Genomic DNA, 18,551 nt, shown 5'->3' with positions numbered 1-18,551 from the left:
GATGTTCCACAGCCACGGCAGCTGGGGCTGAAGGGTTGCAGCCCAGGCAGTGGGAGCGGCAGGAACCGAGCTAGGACGGTGGGGGTACCTGGGACAGGAGTGTGGCATCTCCAGGATGGGAGGTCATGCTGCCTGCTGCAGGTGAGCAGGGCCCAGGCCCAGGCCCTCATTCGTGTCCTGACCTCTAGCCTTTGCACTTTCAGGGCTTTGCCCGCTCCCCACTTCTGATTCATCGTAGAAAGTGAATTTCCCCCTCCTGTCCCCCCTCCTTTTCCTTTACCGGATTTGGATCTCTTGCACATGTTTTTAATAGGCATCCCTTAATCCAAGTGTTGCCTTCTGGGTTTTATTCTGTTTTCTTTTCCTTAAACAAAACAGAAAGTCTATGCCAGCTTGGAATAGGGCTTACAACCGAAGCCAGCCAGCGCCGTCAGGCGGGCAAGGGGCCAACCGTGAATTAAGTGCCCCACGCCACTCGAGAAGTCTGGCCGATACGGCACCGGTGGGGGCCGGGGACGGGTGGGAGCTGGAGGTGCCTGTGTCTTCAACACCTCTGCCCCGGGAAGAGCGAGTAGCACGGACTCCGCAGTCTGGCCATGAGCAGGGCTGTGTGCACGGGCGGCCTTGGGCACGTGCCATCGTCTAGCATGCCAGGTATGCCGAGTCTTTGGCCTGGAGAAGCCAAACCGCTGTCGGGGAGGCAAGTGCCCTTAGCCCTGTAGAGTCGTCCTCCCAGAGGAGGCTTTCAGTGGCATGTCTTCGGGTCCTTTGCAAGAAGCAACCTTATGCAAAATCACCTCTGCATTTGTTGGGAGACTCTTGGAACTCAGGCTGGCTGGCTCGATGCATGTGGGAGGAGAGGTTGCCACCTGGTTTCTTAAAAGATTTCTTGTGAGCCTTAGGGCCAGGACAAGCTTTGATTCCCCTGCAGAACTTGTAAGCATTGTCTGTCCACAACCAGAGCCACGTAGCATATGATGCTCTCTTTTTGCTTTGTCTGCTAGGAAGCTCAGAATCAAGCCCAGTGCTCTCTCGGTAGCTGTAATCCATGGTTATCCTGTTTGTACTGTTCTCCCTTCCAGGGTCCTGACTTTTTATTTCTCTTATACTTAATCGTGGTATGGATGTCTTTGGGTGCGGAAAAAAAAATGAGGACATACATGCTATTTAAAAATAAGTTGTCATTCGAGGCAGAACCCAGAAGTGGTGCCCACAGGGTTTGGTCTGCAGCTCCCCTTGCAGAAGTTCCTCGAGGAAGCAGCTGAGAGGTGCCAGGAGGGACAGAGGTGAAAGGCAGGGCTGGGTTTTAGTTGTTTGTGGAGACTTGTGAGTACGTGGCTGGGGGCACTGCCCCAGGTCGGTTCTGCTTCTGAGCACAGGCCAGCTCATCTGAACGGCACTCGGTAAAATGGTACCCTTCAGACTTTGCCTTGGCCTGATGCACTGCTTCCCCCCCTCCCCAGTCCCCAAACTAGCATCTTCTTAATTATGTGTCAGGCTCCCGAGTCCAGTGTTTTCCACCACACTGTCCAGTGTGTATCTGTAAGTTGCAGGGATGTTTGGATAAGGGCTCAGATCTGCTTGGGGGGTCTCTTGGGCGAGGACCCTAAGCCTGTCTCTGATTCTGAGCTGCCTCAAAGCCCACATTTCCCTTGAGTGGTTCTGGCACCATGTTACCCGATGGGTGGCCTGTGGCTTTTCTTCTTTTGATGGGTAGGCTGTGCCAGGGTTCCTGGGAGCCAAGTTCTCTCTCTTCTGTCTGGACTAAGCCCAGGGGGGTGCTGGAAGGCTTTACAATTTGGGGTGAGGACTCTGTTCTGTACTTTGCCAGGGAAGCCAAGGCCAGTGCAGATCAGCCCCAGCTGCCTCTCCAGGCTGACCTGTGCCAGACGCACAGGGACTGAGATGGTCTGCACTAGACGTTTCCCGGTAAAGCTGTGGTGGCAGGCCAGGCCAGCAGAGTCTGCCCCTGGGCAGCGGTGGTCAACAGCCCCTGCTCAGGACCGCTTGCCTCTGACGCGTTGCCCGACCCCTTTGAGTGCTTGGATTACGCTCGAATTTCTTGGCCCTTTTTTTTTTTTTTAAGGTCTCCAAAGCAACATAGCTCACATTTTAGTGACCACATTGTTTAGAATATAGCCTTATCTCATTGGAATGTCGAAGCATCGAGCGACGCCAGAGCCGGATGTGGCCTATGTGGCTCAACCCAACCTCCGGAACACAGGCCACAAGCCACGGTCGCCCCGTCCCGTCACTCCTCCCTCCGCTATTAAAAGTAGCTTTGATCCTCTGCCTTCCCTCATCTTCCCTCCCTCTACCCTGGGAAGAGAGGAAAGGGGCAAGGACACTTCGCCTCCCCCGCCACGGAGGCCAGGACGGGAGCAGGACGCACTCAGGTTCACGTACATCGTCAGTTCTAATCGTCAGCACCCAGTATCGAGTGCTTGATGTGCGCCCCGCGCTCGGCGATTTCTCCCCGTCCCTCCGCGTAAAGAGGGTTCCCCGCCCAGTGGCTGCAGGGGGAGATGTGGCAGCTGAAACCCGGGGCTGGGCCGGTTTGCTCGGCAGCACAGCTGGTCCCTGCCGGAGGGCAGAGTGCGTTCCGGCTGCCCGCCCGCCTGGCTAACCCTCCAGGGCCGCGGTTTCCACCCAGGCGCTCTTCCGCGCCTTCGAAGACCGCTGGCCGTGTCTGGAGCCGTCTGATCCCATCATGGCCAGGCCGGGAGCGATGGAGGCATGCCCTTGGCCTTTAGCGGTACAGACGAGACATCCTGTAACGGATGAGGCTCTCCCGCCTCGCCCCAGTCAGGGAATCGTTTGGCCCGAGGCGTCGAGGACGCTGGCGTGAGGAGGCGGATCTAGGTGTCCTGGCCCTCGAGCCGACGCTTCCTGGGCGGGTGCTGCGTGCAGGGACGGTACTGAGCTGCGTCTCCTCACACACGTGGTAGGCATTCTTCTCCTTAGGTGGGATCGTAGGCACAGGCCCCACAAGCAGATCTGGGCCCTTGGCCCTGCAGGCCGCCCCCCCCAAAAAAAACCTGATCTCTTACTCTGGTGCTCTGCACCTTCCGACGGTCTGGGGAGCCGGTTCCCAGCGGGTTCACCCTCCAGGCAGTGTGCGGGGGTCTCTGGCCAGGGCCGAGCTGGCACGGAGCCCTGCTGTCCCTCGCACCGGCTCCCGCAGATGCGCCCTGCCTCCCCGGGCGGCTCCAAATGTGTTTAAGAGCCAGAGCAAGTGATCGGGCTGGAGGCCCGAGGCAGGGAGCGAGCAGGGGCAGGGGGCTCCCTGCTTCTCCACCAAAAAGGTGGACTCAAGGCAGCAGCGAGTGAGATCGGCACGGTACTCCAGCCCACGTGGGAGCCGTGCTGGGCAGGGGGGTGGCAGGAAGGGGCTGGACTGGAGTGCTGGGGGTCCTGGTAGGACGCGGCGGCACTGATGCCAGGGAGGAAGGATGAGGGCCTGGCCCTAGGCTGGGCATGGACCGGCCGAGGTGTCAGAGACGATGCAGGGAGGAGGGCAGGGTGCTTGGGCAGGTGCGGACCAGAGCAGCCGGAGGCAATAGGAGCGCGAGGGAGTCCCAGGAAGGGTGGTGGGGGGATCATGTGAGGGGAAACCTCTATTTCAGGGGTTCCCAACTCTTGGGAGAAAGAGAACCAATGTCTCCCAAGATGGCAGTTTTGCTCTGAGGAGCCCTTGGTTGAGACCACAGGACAAATTGAGACTTGGTTTTAGGTGAGCTTGTGTCTTAGCCACCCTGACAGACAGCACGTGGGGACCTTTGGAAGAGAGTCTCTGTAAGAAGAGCCGTGGGCCCAGTTCACGCTGTAGACTGTGCCTGTGCAGTTGGAGGCCTGGCGCCCTGTGGAGCCCCCCGGGCTGCGCCAGCCTTGTCATTTTACGGGCTCGGAGGGCTCGAGACCAGGCAGAGCTGGAAGCTGAAATCCCTTTCGGAGGCAGAGCTCACCATGGGTTAGTCCGGGAGAGAGGCCGGAGGCAGGGCCGCCCCCGGGAACACGACAGGCCTGTCTGGTGGGCTTGCCCAGGTGCTGGCTGGTGCCCTCCTTGAAGACCGCTTCAAGCCAAGGCCGGCCAGGCAGGACAGGGCCTTTATGAGCTAAGACCAAGTCAACGCGGCAAGGCTAGTGGAGGGCTATTCCAAACACGAGTTATCGCATTGGATCCTTCAAGTTTAATACAAGGCGTGAGGTTCGGGGAGTATAACACCCTCTGAGAGGTACAGAAACAGCCTTACGGGGCGTCCAGGGGACCTCGCTGAGGAGCAGGCGACCTGGGGGCCCCTGACCCAGTAGCCTGGCCTGTCCCCCCAGACCTGCAGCCTGTCACCTACTGCGAGCCGGCCTTCTGGTGCTCCATCTCCTACTATGAGCTGAACCAGCGTGTTGGGGAGACATTCCACGCCTCGCAGCCCTCCATGACCGTGGATGGCTTCACCGACCCCTCCAACTCGGAGCGCTTCTGCCTGGGGCTGCTCTCCAACGTCAATAGGAACGCGGCCGTGGAGCTCACGCGGAGGCACATCGGTAAGGGCGCCCCATCTCCCCATTAGCCCCCCCGCACACGGCGGCCCCAGCAGCCTCTGCCCAGAACCCACCCACCCGCGCTGGGCCGCACCTCCTGCTGGGACCTAGGGGAGAACCCGCTCCCCGGCCAGCCCCCAACCTCTGTATTGCCCTGTTTAGGGGCCAGACCAGGAGAGTTCACGTTGCTTGGTCATTCCCATTCGGAAACACAGATTAAGTCTGAAGATGGGAAAGCCACAGAGGAAAATACTCACCTGGGGGGACAAGAATGGCAAATCTATGAAAAGGGCAACGTATGTCATTCTCTTAACATACCCCTAAAATACTGATAGGTGGTGGATAGGTAGGCATTGTCTGTCTTTAAGGAATGATCTTTTATTTGTTAATTTCATGTATCCGGGCTGCAGCACTGGTGCTGACGTTCTGCCTTCTACCACCCAGATCGTGGTCGGAGACCACTTAGTTTATGAAAGAGGGAGCTCTATGTGTGTCACTTGGTTTGCTCATAAAATTATCACGCTAAGGATATTCATAATTTGGGGATCCGAGTCCCTCAGAAGGCCCCGAAGATGGCGTAACCATCCGGAGCTTGGCTGCATGGCTCCAGGGCAAACTCCAGAGCTGGGCGGGCAGCAGGGTTTGGTCCTGAGAGACCTGCGAGCACCCCTGATCTTGTTCATATTATATCTTGGGTTTTCATGGAAGATTTCATTTGAGGAGAGGATTTTATGGTTCAGAGAAGAAAAGTCTGGAAGCCGTGGCTCTGGGCCTGGGTGCTCGTTCTCCAGGGAATTACCTGCTGCCCAGGGGAGAGCGGAGCCTTACAGAGGCCACACCGTGAGTGTGACTTAGTGACAAACAGCCCCCTGCCGCTGAGCCCACACCTTCCCAGACAGCCTCCCCATTTGTTTAAAAAAAAGATACTGATCCTGGGTGGCAGCCATAGGTGTTTACTTCTTCTCCTTATGCTTTTATGTATAAAAATAGTAGTTCAAAAATTACCAAAACAGAACAGTTTTGTTCCTTTGGTCCGGGTCTTCCCATCTCTGCCTCTGCTCTTGACGGGCAACCCAATGGCCCCTGCTTGTGGACCCCGTGTCTGCCCGCACCCCGTGTGTCTGTGACACCGAGTCTTGTAGCACCAAACCAAGAAGAAAGGGCGCTGGGGCCACTGTGGGACGAGGAGGTAGGAGAATTCCCAGCGGCCCCCTAGTTTCTCTCCCACTTGACGTTGTGCCTGTAAAACCTGGCTCCGTCTTCCAGCCCCGGGGCCTCTTCCCCAGAAGCAGCAACAGAGGCCTTCCCGTGCAGAAGAGAACATCCCCCGGCTGAGAGAACGCATTGTCAGAGTGTTGACGTAACTGCTTGCTCGGGTTGCAGAGCCAATTTAAAAATAATTTCTGTCCATCTGGAATGGATTTAAGAGATGGAGGAAAAGTGAATGATATAAGCCTATGGAATGTTTTAGAAGAATGCACGGAGGGGAGAAGGTATGGGGGTGGCATTAAGCCATGCCGGTCCTGAAGGGCCCCTGGGACGGCTGCCTCCGGAGGGGCTCCGCAGGTCAGCTGAACGGATTTCTGTAGCGGCAGCCGTAGCATGGCTCACACTTAGCAGGCGCCCACTGCGTGGGGCCCCGCCACGCTGTGAGGCACGTGTCGTCATCGCCCCATCTTCCAGACGCAGGAGCGGACGCTCAGAGGCTGAGTAACTTGATGGTGGCCGACGGCTCGTCCGTGGCAGAGGCTGTTCGTGGAGACTTAGCCCGTGCCCTCTGCCCTCGTCATCTGCCACCCCCCGTGGGAGGAAGCCAGCGTCACCCCCGGGGCCCCCGTGCGGCTTTCAGCTTGGGCTCCGGGTCCTGTGCGGCGCGGCTGGCCTGCGAGCGTCGGCCCCGCGGCCGGAGCCCGGGCGCCGCTGACACGGCTCTCTCTAGGGCGCGGCGTGCGGCTGTACTACATCGGAGGCGAGGTCTTCGCGGAGTGTCTCAGCGACAGCGCCATCTTTGTCCAGTCGCCCAACTGTAACCAGCGCTACGGCTGGCACCCGGCCACCGTCTGCAAGATCCCGCCAGGTACGAGCTCTCACCCCCCACCCCAGCCTGGCGCGCGCCTGCGATGCCAGAGTTTCTTTTTCCTTCGCCGCCGCGTTTGTACTGCCGACCTGGAGGGCTGCCCTGGGGCTGCTGCTGGGCTGACTGCCCTCCTGTGCTCTCCTTGACCCTCCGGGGAGCGGACGCAGCCCCTGATGGCTCTGCCTTTGGTCCCTGGGTAGCTGCTAGTTGCCCTGCGCAACTCTGGGCTCAGGCAGGACGCGCTCTTCCTTCATGCCGCAGACTCGCTAGGTGTGTAGGCGCCGTGCCAGGTGCTTGAGGGAGACGGGGGGCTCTGGGAGGCCCTGCTGCCGTCCCCACAGACCTTCCAGAGCAGCTGAGCGTACGAGACAAAGCCACAGACGGCTGTAATACAAGGAAGGGTACGAAGCACCGAGCTAGCCGCACAGATAAGATGCTCTCGGAGCCAGGGAGAAAAACTCGTCAAACTGTCAGGATGGGTCAGGGAATCATGGGGAAGGCATGCAGGTCTTGAAGGCTGGCTGGTGTTTGGCACAGGGTGACGGTGGGGTGGGGACCTTGAGGGCTTTCCAAGCAGGGGAACAATACAGGCCAAAGCCCTGGGGTGACGGAGGGTAGGGCACATACGGGTGGCACTCTGGCTGGAGAGGCCATGTAAGAGACAGGAAATGTTTAGAAAGCGTGCTGGGGCCAGGCCGCAGAAGGACGTAAGGAAGTTTTTTTTTATTCTGGGGAACCCTTGTGGGTTTTCGGAGCGGAGCTGAGGACTCCCACCTGTACTCCAAGACAGGGTGTCAGGCTGTACCCTGGGGGATGGCTTGGATAGGGCCACGGCAGCGCAGCAACATGGGTAGAGACAGGTCCCATCCGGGCCTCTGGACTTAGAAACCCAAGGCCGAGCGCCCTGGCCCGAGCCCACTTCTCACAGGCACGCAGCCCCGGCCATGCTGCTGGTGGAGTGTGGGTGTGACCCACTGGTACTGTGCGTGGCACGTGTTTCCTCGTCTCAGTAGCGGACGACAGCCGAGCGATGGGCTTTGGGCACGGTCAGCTTCAGAACGCAGGTCTGAAAGAACAGCGCTCTACGTTCCCCGCGCATTGTGTACTTGCGTTCACAGAGGACATCTATGGCTTTGCTCTCGGTCCTCTCCAGTTATCCTGGCTCCTCACGTGAGGAGAAAGTTCAGAGAGGTTAAGCCACCTGCCCAAAGGCACACAGCTGGTGAGTGGCTGAGCCAGGATGAGCCTTGGACATCGGACCGTGTGGCCACCCCGTCTAGTGCCCCTCTGCTTCTTGGCTCGGTTGGGAGCCAGAGCCCACTTGCTGCCCTCTCACCACACTCCCCCTTGGAGAAAATGAGAACCGGAAGCTCAGTTGTGTTCCTGGCATTGTGGCCACTCCCTTCCCCGCCCCTCCCCCGTCGTTTCGGTGAGGGCTGAGTTGGCCGTGGTGGGGTTTGGTAGTTCATGGACTATGAGAGCCGGGAGGACCTCCGAGGCCAGCCTCTCATTTTACAAAGGAGACCCAGGCTTACGAAGAGAAAGTGACCGGCCCAGAGTCACACAGCTAGATCGGGAGTCCAGTGTTGGCCTGTTAATACACATCACCTTAGCTCACTTTTTGGGTGTTTCCAGCATGTGCTGTTGTCTTTATTTTTCTGACACATTCCTGGCACTCGGGCGGTAGGACTTCAGGAGACTTATTATAAACTGTATTTGGGCCTGGCTCTGCTTTTACTGCATGGAGAGTTAGACACACATCTTCACTTTGCTGAGAATGTCACCCTGACCCAGCCATGTGCCCAAAGGCCCCGATCTCTTGTGGATTCCCCGGGGAAGCCTGGGTGGACGGTACCCTGGGACCCTCCGCGGAGCCTTCTGTTGGAGCGGCAGGCTGAGGAGCCTTCCTACTGGCGCTCCCTCGTCTAATGTCAAGGGCTCCTGGTCCCGGGGCTGGTCAGCCACGGCCCACACAGCCATGGGCATTCTCTCTCTGGTCCCTGAAGTCCTGTCCTGGCCCTTTTGCCCAGGACGAGGCCCACCTCTCCAAACCCTCTCTCTTGTTCTTGGTGGCCTACTTTACCGTCTCCTCAGCATTCCCTGGCTCCGGGAGCTAGGGCTTACAGGCCGGTGTCTCACCCACCCGTGTGTCAGCCGCACCTCTCAGGAAACGGCCTCGGTTCCGGACTGGCTTCAGGGGCAGGGGCCGAGGGGACCTGTCCCCAGCGTGTGCTGAGTGTGGTGCGTGGCGCTAGCGCACGGAGTAACTGTGTGCCACTTGAGCCGGGTGAGGGATGCCATTCTGGAAGACCCGGGGGGTGGCTTCGGCCAGGAGTGGGGCACCGGACGCGCAGGCCTCTGTCCCCACGAGCGCCGTCTCTGTTCTCTTGGCAGGGTGCAACCTGAAGATCTTCAACAACCAGGAGTTCGCCGCCCTCCTGGCCCAGTCGGTCAACCAGGGCTTCGAGGCCGTCTACCAGCTGACGCGCATGTGCACCATCCGTATGAGCTTCGTCAAAGGCTGGGGCGCAGAGTACAGGTCAGGTCCGGTGCCGCAGGTCAGGGGACCCGACCGCGCAGGACTCAGCAGCCCCCCCCCCCCAAGGAGCTAGGGAGCAAGGGCCAGAGGCCGTGGCCCGGCGGGCCAGGAGGGCCCGAGCTGTGCCGGATGAGGCCGAGCCCGGCACGCCAGTTTCTCAGGCACCCTCAACACACCGCGTTCCAGTTCTCCCTCAGCACCGCCCTGGGCGGGGCCGCTGGCATCTCCCCCGGTGCACTGACGGGGGACCGAGGCCCAGGGAGGGAAAGTGACTCGCCTGAAGTCACATCGTTAGTGGAAAAGCTGAGCCTAGAAATGTGCCTCTTGGCTGCTTCCTCGTGGTTCGTTTTGGGCAGATGGTTTTAGGACGACCCTCTCCAGGGAGTTAAGTCTCCATCCTGTTGTTCTTTCCTCCTCTGGGGCTCCGCCTCTGACTCCGGTGACCCTGAGGATCTCGGGTATTAAAACCGAGAGGCAGATGGGAGAAGAGAAGATTTGGGTGGTCATAGAGGAAGAGAGTTTACGTGCTAAGAAAGGAGTTTTTTCAGAATTTCAGGTATTGGTTTAAACGGAGCACTGGTCGGGTCTACCTGGCCTGTTCGGTTGTGTCTCTCCGAACATTCTGGTTTGGGCTTAGCGAATCCGGTCCCTTTTCTTTCCACACCTAGACAGGACTGTGCGAGGGCCAGGCCGTGTGCCCCCGCCGCCCCCGCGGCAGACACAGAGGTGCCCACACGTCAGCTGGGGCCAGCGCCTTGCAAGTGACTCCCCCCTTCTCTTCATTTTTCCAGATGTTTGGAATCCATTTTGTTTTGTAGTCATTCTGCACCCAGGCCAAACCCATTTCAGTATTGGCTCTGGGCCACTGTTTGTAATGAAACCCAGATGAGCATGACTTATGGAAAGTCAGATTCTCATCAGAGGATTTCGGTCCGTAAAGCCCTCTTCTATTTACCGTATTTTAGCTGCTGTTCCGTGTGTCTGCCCCACAGGGCCAGGGAACACAGCACCTTGGTCTGTGGGGGTCTCTGTGAAATCCAGGGTGAGTGACCAACTGAGAAATCAAAGTGGTCAGGCCTCCCAGGAGACCTTACAGCCCAGTTATGATGGCCTGAGGAGATGAGCCCAGGCCCAAAGGCCCAGCCCACGAGAGATTTTAGCCCACCTTTTGGCCGTGGCTGAAATCACTTATGGGACCAAAGTGAAAGGTTATAAAATTAATATTTTTCTTATAGTGGGGAAGGGAAATACTTAGATGGACCCCAATGGAAAAGAGCCCGAGAGAGGTCCTTTTGCTCTTCCTACACCCAGGCTTCAGTCCAGAGGACTGCAGTCAGGCACCACAGGTCAGAGAGGCACCCCGGGGTCCACAAGCCCACCTTGAGACCTCCACTGGGGCCCAGCATAGGCCAAGCAAGGAGGGCAGGGGCCTCAAGCTAGCAGCCCTCAAGCTGGCGCAGCACCATGGCCCTCCAGCCTGAGTGCTGGGAAGAGGCCCCTCAGTGGCAGAAGCCTTTCCCTGGGGGCACTGTGTCACCATGCGGGACATGATGCCAGCCCGCCGGGTCCTGTGCGGCGCACCACGTCACTGCCACCTGGCAGCCCCGCAGAGCGGCCTAACGGGCGGGTGCGGCCCCTTCCCAGAACAGTCTTGCCCTCCTTCTGCCTCTTGGGCCAAAGAGAGTAAGGTTTCATCCCTCCTGTGAGATGGCCAAAAGCGGGGAGGGCCCCGGGCCCAGGCCTCTCACCTCCAGCTGGCACCAGCACCTCCGGCCTCAGCAGATAGCCTTTGCTCACTGGAGGCCTCTGGGAGCTCGCCTGCGGGCTGCGTCATCAACCAGCCTGAATTTAGACAAAGTGCTTTGGGGAAAAGAAACGTGTGGTGTGCCTTGGTTTTTTCCAGTAATTGTTCCATGGCTTGCTCTGCTCGTAAGATTTTCCAAAATAAGGCCATAGATGGGAATTATATCAGCACATTGGGAACTGATGGCATGTGGACTCTGTCGGCGCTTTGCAAAAAACACCCCTCCATCAGACAGACACACGTCATCATGGCCTGCCGGGACGGGACCTGGGGCTGGAGATGGGACCCAGGGAGACCTCTGCACAGGCTGGAAGTTCTTCACTGGGGGCGGGGCGGGGGGAGCTGTCACAGAAACGGGTGGGCAAGTGGGATACCCTGGGATTTGCCTCCCATGTTTAACCTTTGAAGGGCTATCTCCTTCCCCAGCAAGAGAACCTGATTCACTCAAGGCTCTTCCTGGTTGGAGGAGTGTGGCCTGGCAGTCTGAGCAAGCTGGCGGGGCTTCTAGAGCAGGGTGCCACGGACCTCTCTCTGGCTCTGGGGAGAAGACTCTCACCAAAGCAGGAAAAGGTGTTCTGACTTATAATGTATGTCCTGGACATTTTTGAAGTCTCCCACCCCACCGCTCTCCCTATGTCTTGCAGGAGACAGACCGTGACCAGCACCCCCTGCTGGATCGAGCTGCACCTGAATGGGCCTTTGCAGTGGCTTGACAAGGTCCTCACCCAGATGGGCTCCCCAAGCATCCGCTGTTCCAGTGTGTCTTAGAGACATTGGGTGTGAAAGGGGGAGGGTGGGGGGGGGAGGGCGGGCTGGGGGGGAAAAGGCTGCGTAGGAGGTGGAGAAATCGGAACTCAACTCACTATTGTCAATGAAGAAGGAATTTTTCTCCCTCAGTCAAAGCGGCACCAACCTGTTTTCCAAAACACAAAAGTGAACCCAGAGATGGATTTTATGAACAGCTGTGTCTGCCGAACACACGTGCCCTCTGGCCCCCGTGCGAAGGGCAAGCAGGGGCTTCTGCTCTGGCCGCCTGAGCAGACAGGCACCAGCTCACCACCTGCCCCTCCTCCCAGCCCGCTTCTGTTTTAATGACCGCAACCTGGGATGCCAGCGTCCATCAGGAAAGGGCCCTCGGTTCGGGACCGGCGTGTGGAACTCGCCGTGGCCGTTCTAGGTAGGGCAGAGCCTGCAGGGGTGCGAGCGAACCTCATGCCTCGCCCTCCGGCGCTTCTGACAGCCGCATCACCTGAGCGTCCCGGAGCCCCGGCCCGCCAGCAGGGCCTGCACCCCAGGAGCTGGACTGGCGTGGGGTGGGGCAGGGGGCTCGCCCGTCCCGTCCTCTTGGAGCACACGGAGCAGGGGGAGTCGCTGTGTTCGAACATGTGCCCGGGGACAGCGGGGACAGTCGGTGAGACACCTTCTCTCTCAGATGGGTCCTTTCTTGCTCTGAGCGGCTGGGAGGCCTGCTAAGGCTCAGGCTCCCGCATCGTGCCATTTCTCTTCTCGCGTTAACCTCAGAGATTTGAACCCCGTGCAGCAGGCACGGGCGGCGGGAGGAGGCTCCCCGGTGCGGGGGTCTCCAGTCCTCTGCAGGAGCTCACCTGCCAGTCGTCTGCAGCCGGCTCTCTCGGTTTACGTAGTCAGTTGCATTAATTAAATGAGCTTTAGCGTATGCTCATTTAAATGTTTATTTTATATTAAAAAAGAATCCCGGGTTGGCACACTGGCTGGGAAACCAGCGTGGGGGACCCAGCAACCTCTCTCTCAAGGTGAAGCTTTTCCAGGTTTTGTTGAGAAGACACCTGCCAGCGCTTCTGGAAGCTGAAATGCACAGAAGCAAATTCACCAGAAGGGAAAAATCTCAGGCCAACACGGGCAAATGAAAAGGGCTATTAAAATTTCTTTTTTTACACCTTTGACAATTGGAGGCTGGGTGCGCAGAGGTCTGCCGTCTCCCCCGGGGACGTGAGAGGACGGCGCTCACGGCGGGGGATCATCAGTGACACCTTGGGCAGCTCTACTGCAGAACTGGTCCCGGTGTCAAGGAGTGAGGAAACGCTTCTAAGTTATTTCAACTGGAAACAGGCCCGCCTCTCCGGCCGGCTGGCCTGCTGCAGTGCACAGCGAGCACTCCCTGCCGCCAGTACTTCAGTCCTCGTTGCTGTTCTGTAGGAGATGACTTTAGCCCGTCTTCTGGCGTGCATTTCTACCAGGAGAAGTGAAGGGATTTCCTATGGAAGTCCCGTCTTACCCAGGTAGACGGAAGAAAGTGTCTCCTGGCGGGTGTAAATCTCAAATGTGATACCACTTCCGCTGCCGCACAGACACGCTGGGGGCTTCCCGGGGGCTTCCCGGGGCCTCTCCGGCAGGGTCCTTGTGCGTCTGCAGCTCTCGCCTGACGGTTTCCAGGGAGGAGAGCTGCTCTCCAAGCTCCCCGAGGACACAGCAAGAGACGGGAGGAGCACCTTGCCAGCCCTACGCTGGTCTTTTCGCAGGGCCGTTGACCCGGAATCCAGACACACCACAGCACCCCTCTTCCCGAGAGGGTCCGATACCGCAGGTCCAGAGTTCGCCTGGGGGCTGCCGCATCCAGGACGCCGTCTGACCCTCCTGGATGTGCGCGCCCACTCCTGGTCGGAGCCGAGACGTGTGCTGGGTGTAGTCTGCTGTGGCCTCCCCCGAAGCCAGGGCAGCGACTTCCGAGGGCCTGCCTTCTCCATCTGCCTCCTGCTCCTCTGAGGCCTGCCTACGGCACACAGCTGTCCCCGCTTCCTCGGGGACCAGCTTCAGGGACAGCACAGTCCGGGCCATCCGGTGGCTGCGCGTGGATGGCGTCTCGGCGCCCTTGATGCTCAGAGCTGAGGGCTCCTCGTAGGAGGCAGGAAGTTTTAGTTTTGTGTTTTTCCAAAAGCTTACTTGGCCCCTCTTCTTTATAGACTAGACCCCTGGAGGAGGATGGGAGAGGAAAATGTAGGTAAGTCCAGCTCTGGAAGAAAGTCAGACCTCGAGGTGGGGTGGTGGTGCCCTTCCCATCAGCAAGGCCGCAGTGGTGCTGGGGGGGGGGGCGCTTGTGTCATGCAGCCAGCATCCTTCCTTTAAGTCACAAAGCTGGTTTTCTTAGTTTGAAAATCCTGTCCTAGGAATGGCATTTACATGTTAAAGAGAACTTTTTAAAGGACAGTTGAAGGGGGCAAGAGAAAACGGGGGTGGAGGGCAGTTTTAAGCAGTCATGTCATGTGTGGTTGGCAGGGCTCCCCCCCCCCCCCCCCCCCCCCCACCCAGTAGCTAGCCCTGGGCCGGAGATCCTCGGCTGGTGCTTCCCCCAGGAGCCAGCTTCTCTTCCCTTCCTAACTTTATTTAGTAACTTGGGTCCTTCCAGCACCAGCAGGGTCTGGAGCTGCCCCAGCGGCTTCGGGTCACAGGCCTGTGCTGGAACATCTCAGTCGGCCACCCTCCTGGCAGGCTGTAGACGACCTGACATTTTGAGACAAGCCTAGTAAGGAGCGGGGACTTTGACCCTCCTCTTAGGAAGCACACACGCACGAGGGCAAGGCTGCGGGCAGACTTTCCCATCGTCCTTAATGTTGTTTTTTTAATTGACTGTGGTGATTTTTTTTTTTTTAAATCATTAATGTATTGGAATGAGCTGTAGCACGGATCTTGTGCTGAGTTTTTTCCTCCATCTTCCCTTGGCTTCCTAGAGCTTGGCCCTATTCCAGGGCTGAGTGCTTTGACTCAACTGCAGGGAAGGGCTTGAAGCAGCACGCGTGTCCTGCATGCACGTATGGAGTCTGGGGAGAAGGCGGATAGGGTTTCGGCCCCCAGCTGCCCTTTCTGAGGCTCCTCTCTGTCGTCCTTTAGAGGAATCTGGGGACTGTGCGCAGCAAGAGCGGGCCTGAGTTGAGTTCTGGACTCTGTGTGACTTTAAGTGGCAGAGTTGGGAGTTGGCCCCAAGGTCTACATGCGTCCGCACTCCGCTGGAAGCAAGCCGCAACGCCGCTGCGCTATCCCATCCTTTTTGTGGCATGAATGTTCCCTTCTAGATCATCCTTTTGAGGGGTGTCTTCTCAAGAGGGTGGCGAAGCAAAACACGTTTAAAGGCTGTGGCTCCGACACGAAGAGGAGGTGTCTCTGATGGAAGAGTGGCAGGCAGTGGGGAAGTGACGACGTGCAGGCAACTTTCCAGAAACACAGCTAGCCCATCAACTCGCCGATCGTGTAAACTGGATTGAGAAATGCTCTCAGTGATGCTGTAATTGATTTTTTTTTTATGCTGAAGTAATGTATACTCTAGCATTCTGGTGTTTTTATATTTATATAATTTCTTAAAACCATTCAAGACAGAACTATTTAATTTTTTTGAAGAAAGTTGGAAAGGTCTCTCCTCCCCAGGACCGTGGCTGGGAAGAGTCAGGGGCCCCGCCCGTTCCGAATGCTGCTGGCTGAGGGCACAGTGGTTCAGCTTCCAGAAGCACACCCCCCCCACCCTGGGCTGGCTAAGCATGTGGCAGCGTGCACAAACAAACAGGCAGCTCGAAGTCACCTGTAGGCTCTTCCCGAGGGGGCCTCAGAACCCAGCCCCTTCTGAGCAGGGGGAACTTCACCCAGAGGGATGGAGCCGGGACCCCCTTCCTCACTCCCCTCCCTGCTGCTGTTGCAAAGCGGCCGGCCCTTCCGGACTCTGGAGGGGGGGGAACAGAAGGTGGAGGATGCTGACGACCTTCACTTCTTGGCCAGCCTGACCTTTGACTCCCTTTGTAAAAAGCATGTATGTATTTATAGTGTTTTAGATTTTTCTAACTTTTGTATCTTAAGAGCAGAGCACCTGTTTAAGCATTGTACCCCTACTGTTACGGATCTGGGTCCTCCCTCTCTTTCCCCTGTAAGTGCCCTTCTAATAAACTTTTCATTGAAAAGCTCCTGTGCCAGGAGCTCAGTCTCTTCTTGGCTGGGAAGGGAGGAGATTTTAAAGGGAGCCCCGGGGGGCCCTAGGGACTTAAGAAACGTCTCCAGCCCCCCTTGCGCCCTGGCCTCTTTCACTTACCCGGGGTACCCGCCTGCCCTCCAGCGACACCAGGAGCCCCGGGCTCAGCACAACAAAGGTCTGGCGTCTCACACCAGATGCCTCTCCCTCACTTCCCCCATCTAAGCACCACACCAGTCCCATCGCTGCCGTCCCTGCGTGGGCATGTGGCATCCAATCGCTTGTCAGAGGCCTTCCAGTCTAGGGGGAATGAGTGCCGCCAGATTCACCCTCCCACAGCCATGCGGGTAGCTCTAGATTCCTAGAGAAGGAGGTTTTCACACTTTGCAGCTCCAAGAACGATGCCTGTGAATACTCCCAAGGAGAAAGAGACCACTTGGCTGAAACGCCACTGACCCCAGGTAATGTGGTTTAAGAAACAAGATTAAAATGAATAAATTTTTTGCGGGGAGGAGGGAGGCCAATTTCATAGGGGTGGCACCCTGGACCTCGACATTGGGCCCCCCACAGCCTGCATCCAATTCCTACCTTCAGAAATTATTAGTTCTACCATCCCGTCCCCATCTTCCCTAAGGTTTTAACCAGTATTTCTCAGCAAATGACTCAAATCCCCACCTCTAGCCCAACCTGTTCCTTGAGATCCACAATTTTAAACTGCAGCCGCCTAGTAAACGGGATCCGAACCACACAAGCCCCAACCCGAATCTTCTTCCACCTCACTCAAGCCGGCACTCTTTGGGGACCCCCAGTCCCTCTCCCCCATCCTCCAAGACTTGAATGGTCAAGGCATTTCTCTCCTGTGCTCTCCATCCCCCGTTGACCAAGCCCCCCTTTCGGGAAGGCCCCGCTCCCTGACTGTCCTGGCGCTCCCTGGCCCCCTCAGGCAATCTTCTTCTTGGGCCTGCGCCTACTCCTTCCAGGTCGGTACTCCCAGATCACTGTATGCACTCCTGACATTCCTTCCTGAGTGACCTCATCTCCGCGCATGATTTCAAGCCACATTAATGCTAATGACTCCCAAGTCAGTATTCATAGCGCAGACATCAATCCCAAGTTTCAGCCTTGTACCCAACGGCCTACCGGCTACTGGCGCACAGACGGGCCACAGCACCTCACACTCGCCATCGTGAAGTGGAACTCACCAGTGCCCTCATTGCCCACCTCCCTCTCTTCTGGCCTACAGCCCCAGAAGCCACAGTCACCCCACACTCCTTCACCCCCACGTCCACCCAGTCCTGCTTGTCCACGCTCCCTGCCCTGTACTCCAGGTCCTTAGCACCCAGACAACCACACCAGCTCCCCAACAGCTCCTGGCCTCTGCCCGCTTTCCTGGAAAGGCATTGTCCCCACTGCCCTGTGACCCGCACCTTAGATGCCCCCGGCTGGGCCCAGCACCAGCTCCGAAGCCTTTATCAGGGACCCCTGGGCTGTCACAGCTCCCTGTTACAGTCTGCAAGCCAGCAGCGAGCAGCTGGTGCAGTTCCTTACGTCCTCCCCTCCGTGACAAGCCCCCTCCCCAGTCTGTGCTCGCTGCCCCTGGGCCTGCCTGACACCCCGGCAGGTCATCGGAGCACTTTCACCAACGCTTTGGGACTCAGGTCAGACACCTCCTCTAGGAAGCCCTCCGCAGGTGAATGGCCAGTCGGCCCAACTGTGTGGGAACGGTGTTTGCTTCCCCCTCCAGCCTCTAAGTTCCCAGAGAGCAGCGTTCACATCTTCTCGCACCCCTGCCTTCTCCAGGCACCAGTGTCGGCCGAATAAACGAATCCGCGCCTGTATCTCGCTGGCTCCACCTTAGCAGTATCTCTAACATCTGCTTCCACCGTGCGACCCTTGGAGTCCCTACATATGCTTGAAGGACGCCACCCGGATCAGTTCCTGGTTACTGGTTATCACAGCTACGCTAATGTCCTCCTACCGTGTCCCCCTCTCGTCCGCAGATGGCACACAGTGACGTTACCGCCATTCCATCTCTCTACCCACGGCGAAAACCACAAATCCCAGCGCTGGGTCTGTTCTCAGCCTCAGAATCCTTCTCAACACAGCTCCCCAGGCAGGTGTGCTGGTCGGTTAGCTCTGGCTACCCCTGCTGCCGCGTTTCCCAGCAATGTAATGACGGTTAGATGCCTCTTCTGCTCCAAACCCCTCGGGCTCCCCGATTACCTCCCAAGTAGGCACTGGCTCCACACAGTAGCATTTCAAGGTTTTCTCCAAATTCACTTCATCCGTGTTTACCGGTGTTTCTCTAACTGGCCTGTGTGGGTTCTCTCCGTACCTCTGTCCGTGCTGCAACCTCCATTGAGAATTTGCTGCCTCCAATCTCCACTCTGCTCCGATTCATACCCTAGCCCCTGGCTCAGTTTAAGCCTCACTTCCTCGAAGTCAGTGGGTCTCAAAGTGTGGGCCCCAGCCAGCAGCATCAGTAAGCGCCCAGACTGGTAGAAACATGCTCTCCCAGGCCCCGCTCGGGACCTAGTGAACCAGAGACTCTGGGGTGGGCCCTGCAGGGACCTCCAGCGTGGGCTCAGGTTTGAGAAGACGGCTCCAAGATGCACTGCTCTCCCCGGCCCACTCTGCGCTCTCCCTCCCACCGCCACTGCGGCCG

General features: G+C 58.0%; 1 protein-coding gene across 3 annotated transcripts in view; it reads left to right on the top strand.

The window, feature by feature from the left end:
• Positions 1 to 15,880, top strand: part of SMAD3 (SMAD family member 3) — a 116,310-nt gene extending 100,430 nt beyond the window's left edge. For all 3 annotated transcript variants that reach the window (XM_034660779.1, XM_034660778.1, XM_034660780.1), the window contains 4 exons: positions 4,330 to 4,542; positions 6,479 to 6,616; positions 9,011 to 9,155; positions 11,604 to 15,880. In XM_034660779.1, the coding sequence (XP_034516670.1) occupies positions 4,330 to 4,542; positions 6,479 to 6,616; positions 9,011 to 9,155; positions 11,604 to 11,727 (620 nt within the window). In that variant the 3' untranslated portion in view covers positions 11,728 to 15,880. The remainder of the gene's footprint in view (positions 1 to 4,329; positions 4,543 to 6,478; positions 6,617 to 9,010; positions 9,156 to 11,603) is intronic.
• Positions 15,881 to 18,551: the final 2,671 nt, after the last annotated feature.

Source organism: Ailuropoda melanoleuca, chromosome 5 (genome assembly GCF_002007445.2).
Source record: "Ailuropoda melanoleuca isolate Jingjing chromosome 5, ASM200744v2, whole genome shotgun sequence".
Classification (NCBI taxonomy): Eukaryota; Metazoa; Chordata; class Mammalia; order Carnivora; family Ursidae; genus Ailuropoda; species Ailuropoda melanoleuca.
This window is presented reverse-complemented; position numbering and strand designations above follow the sequence as displayed.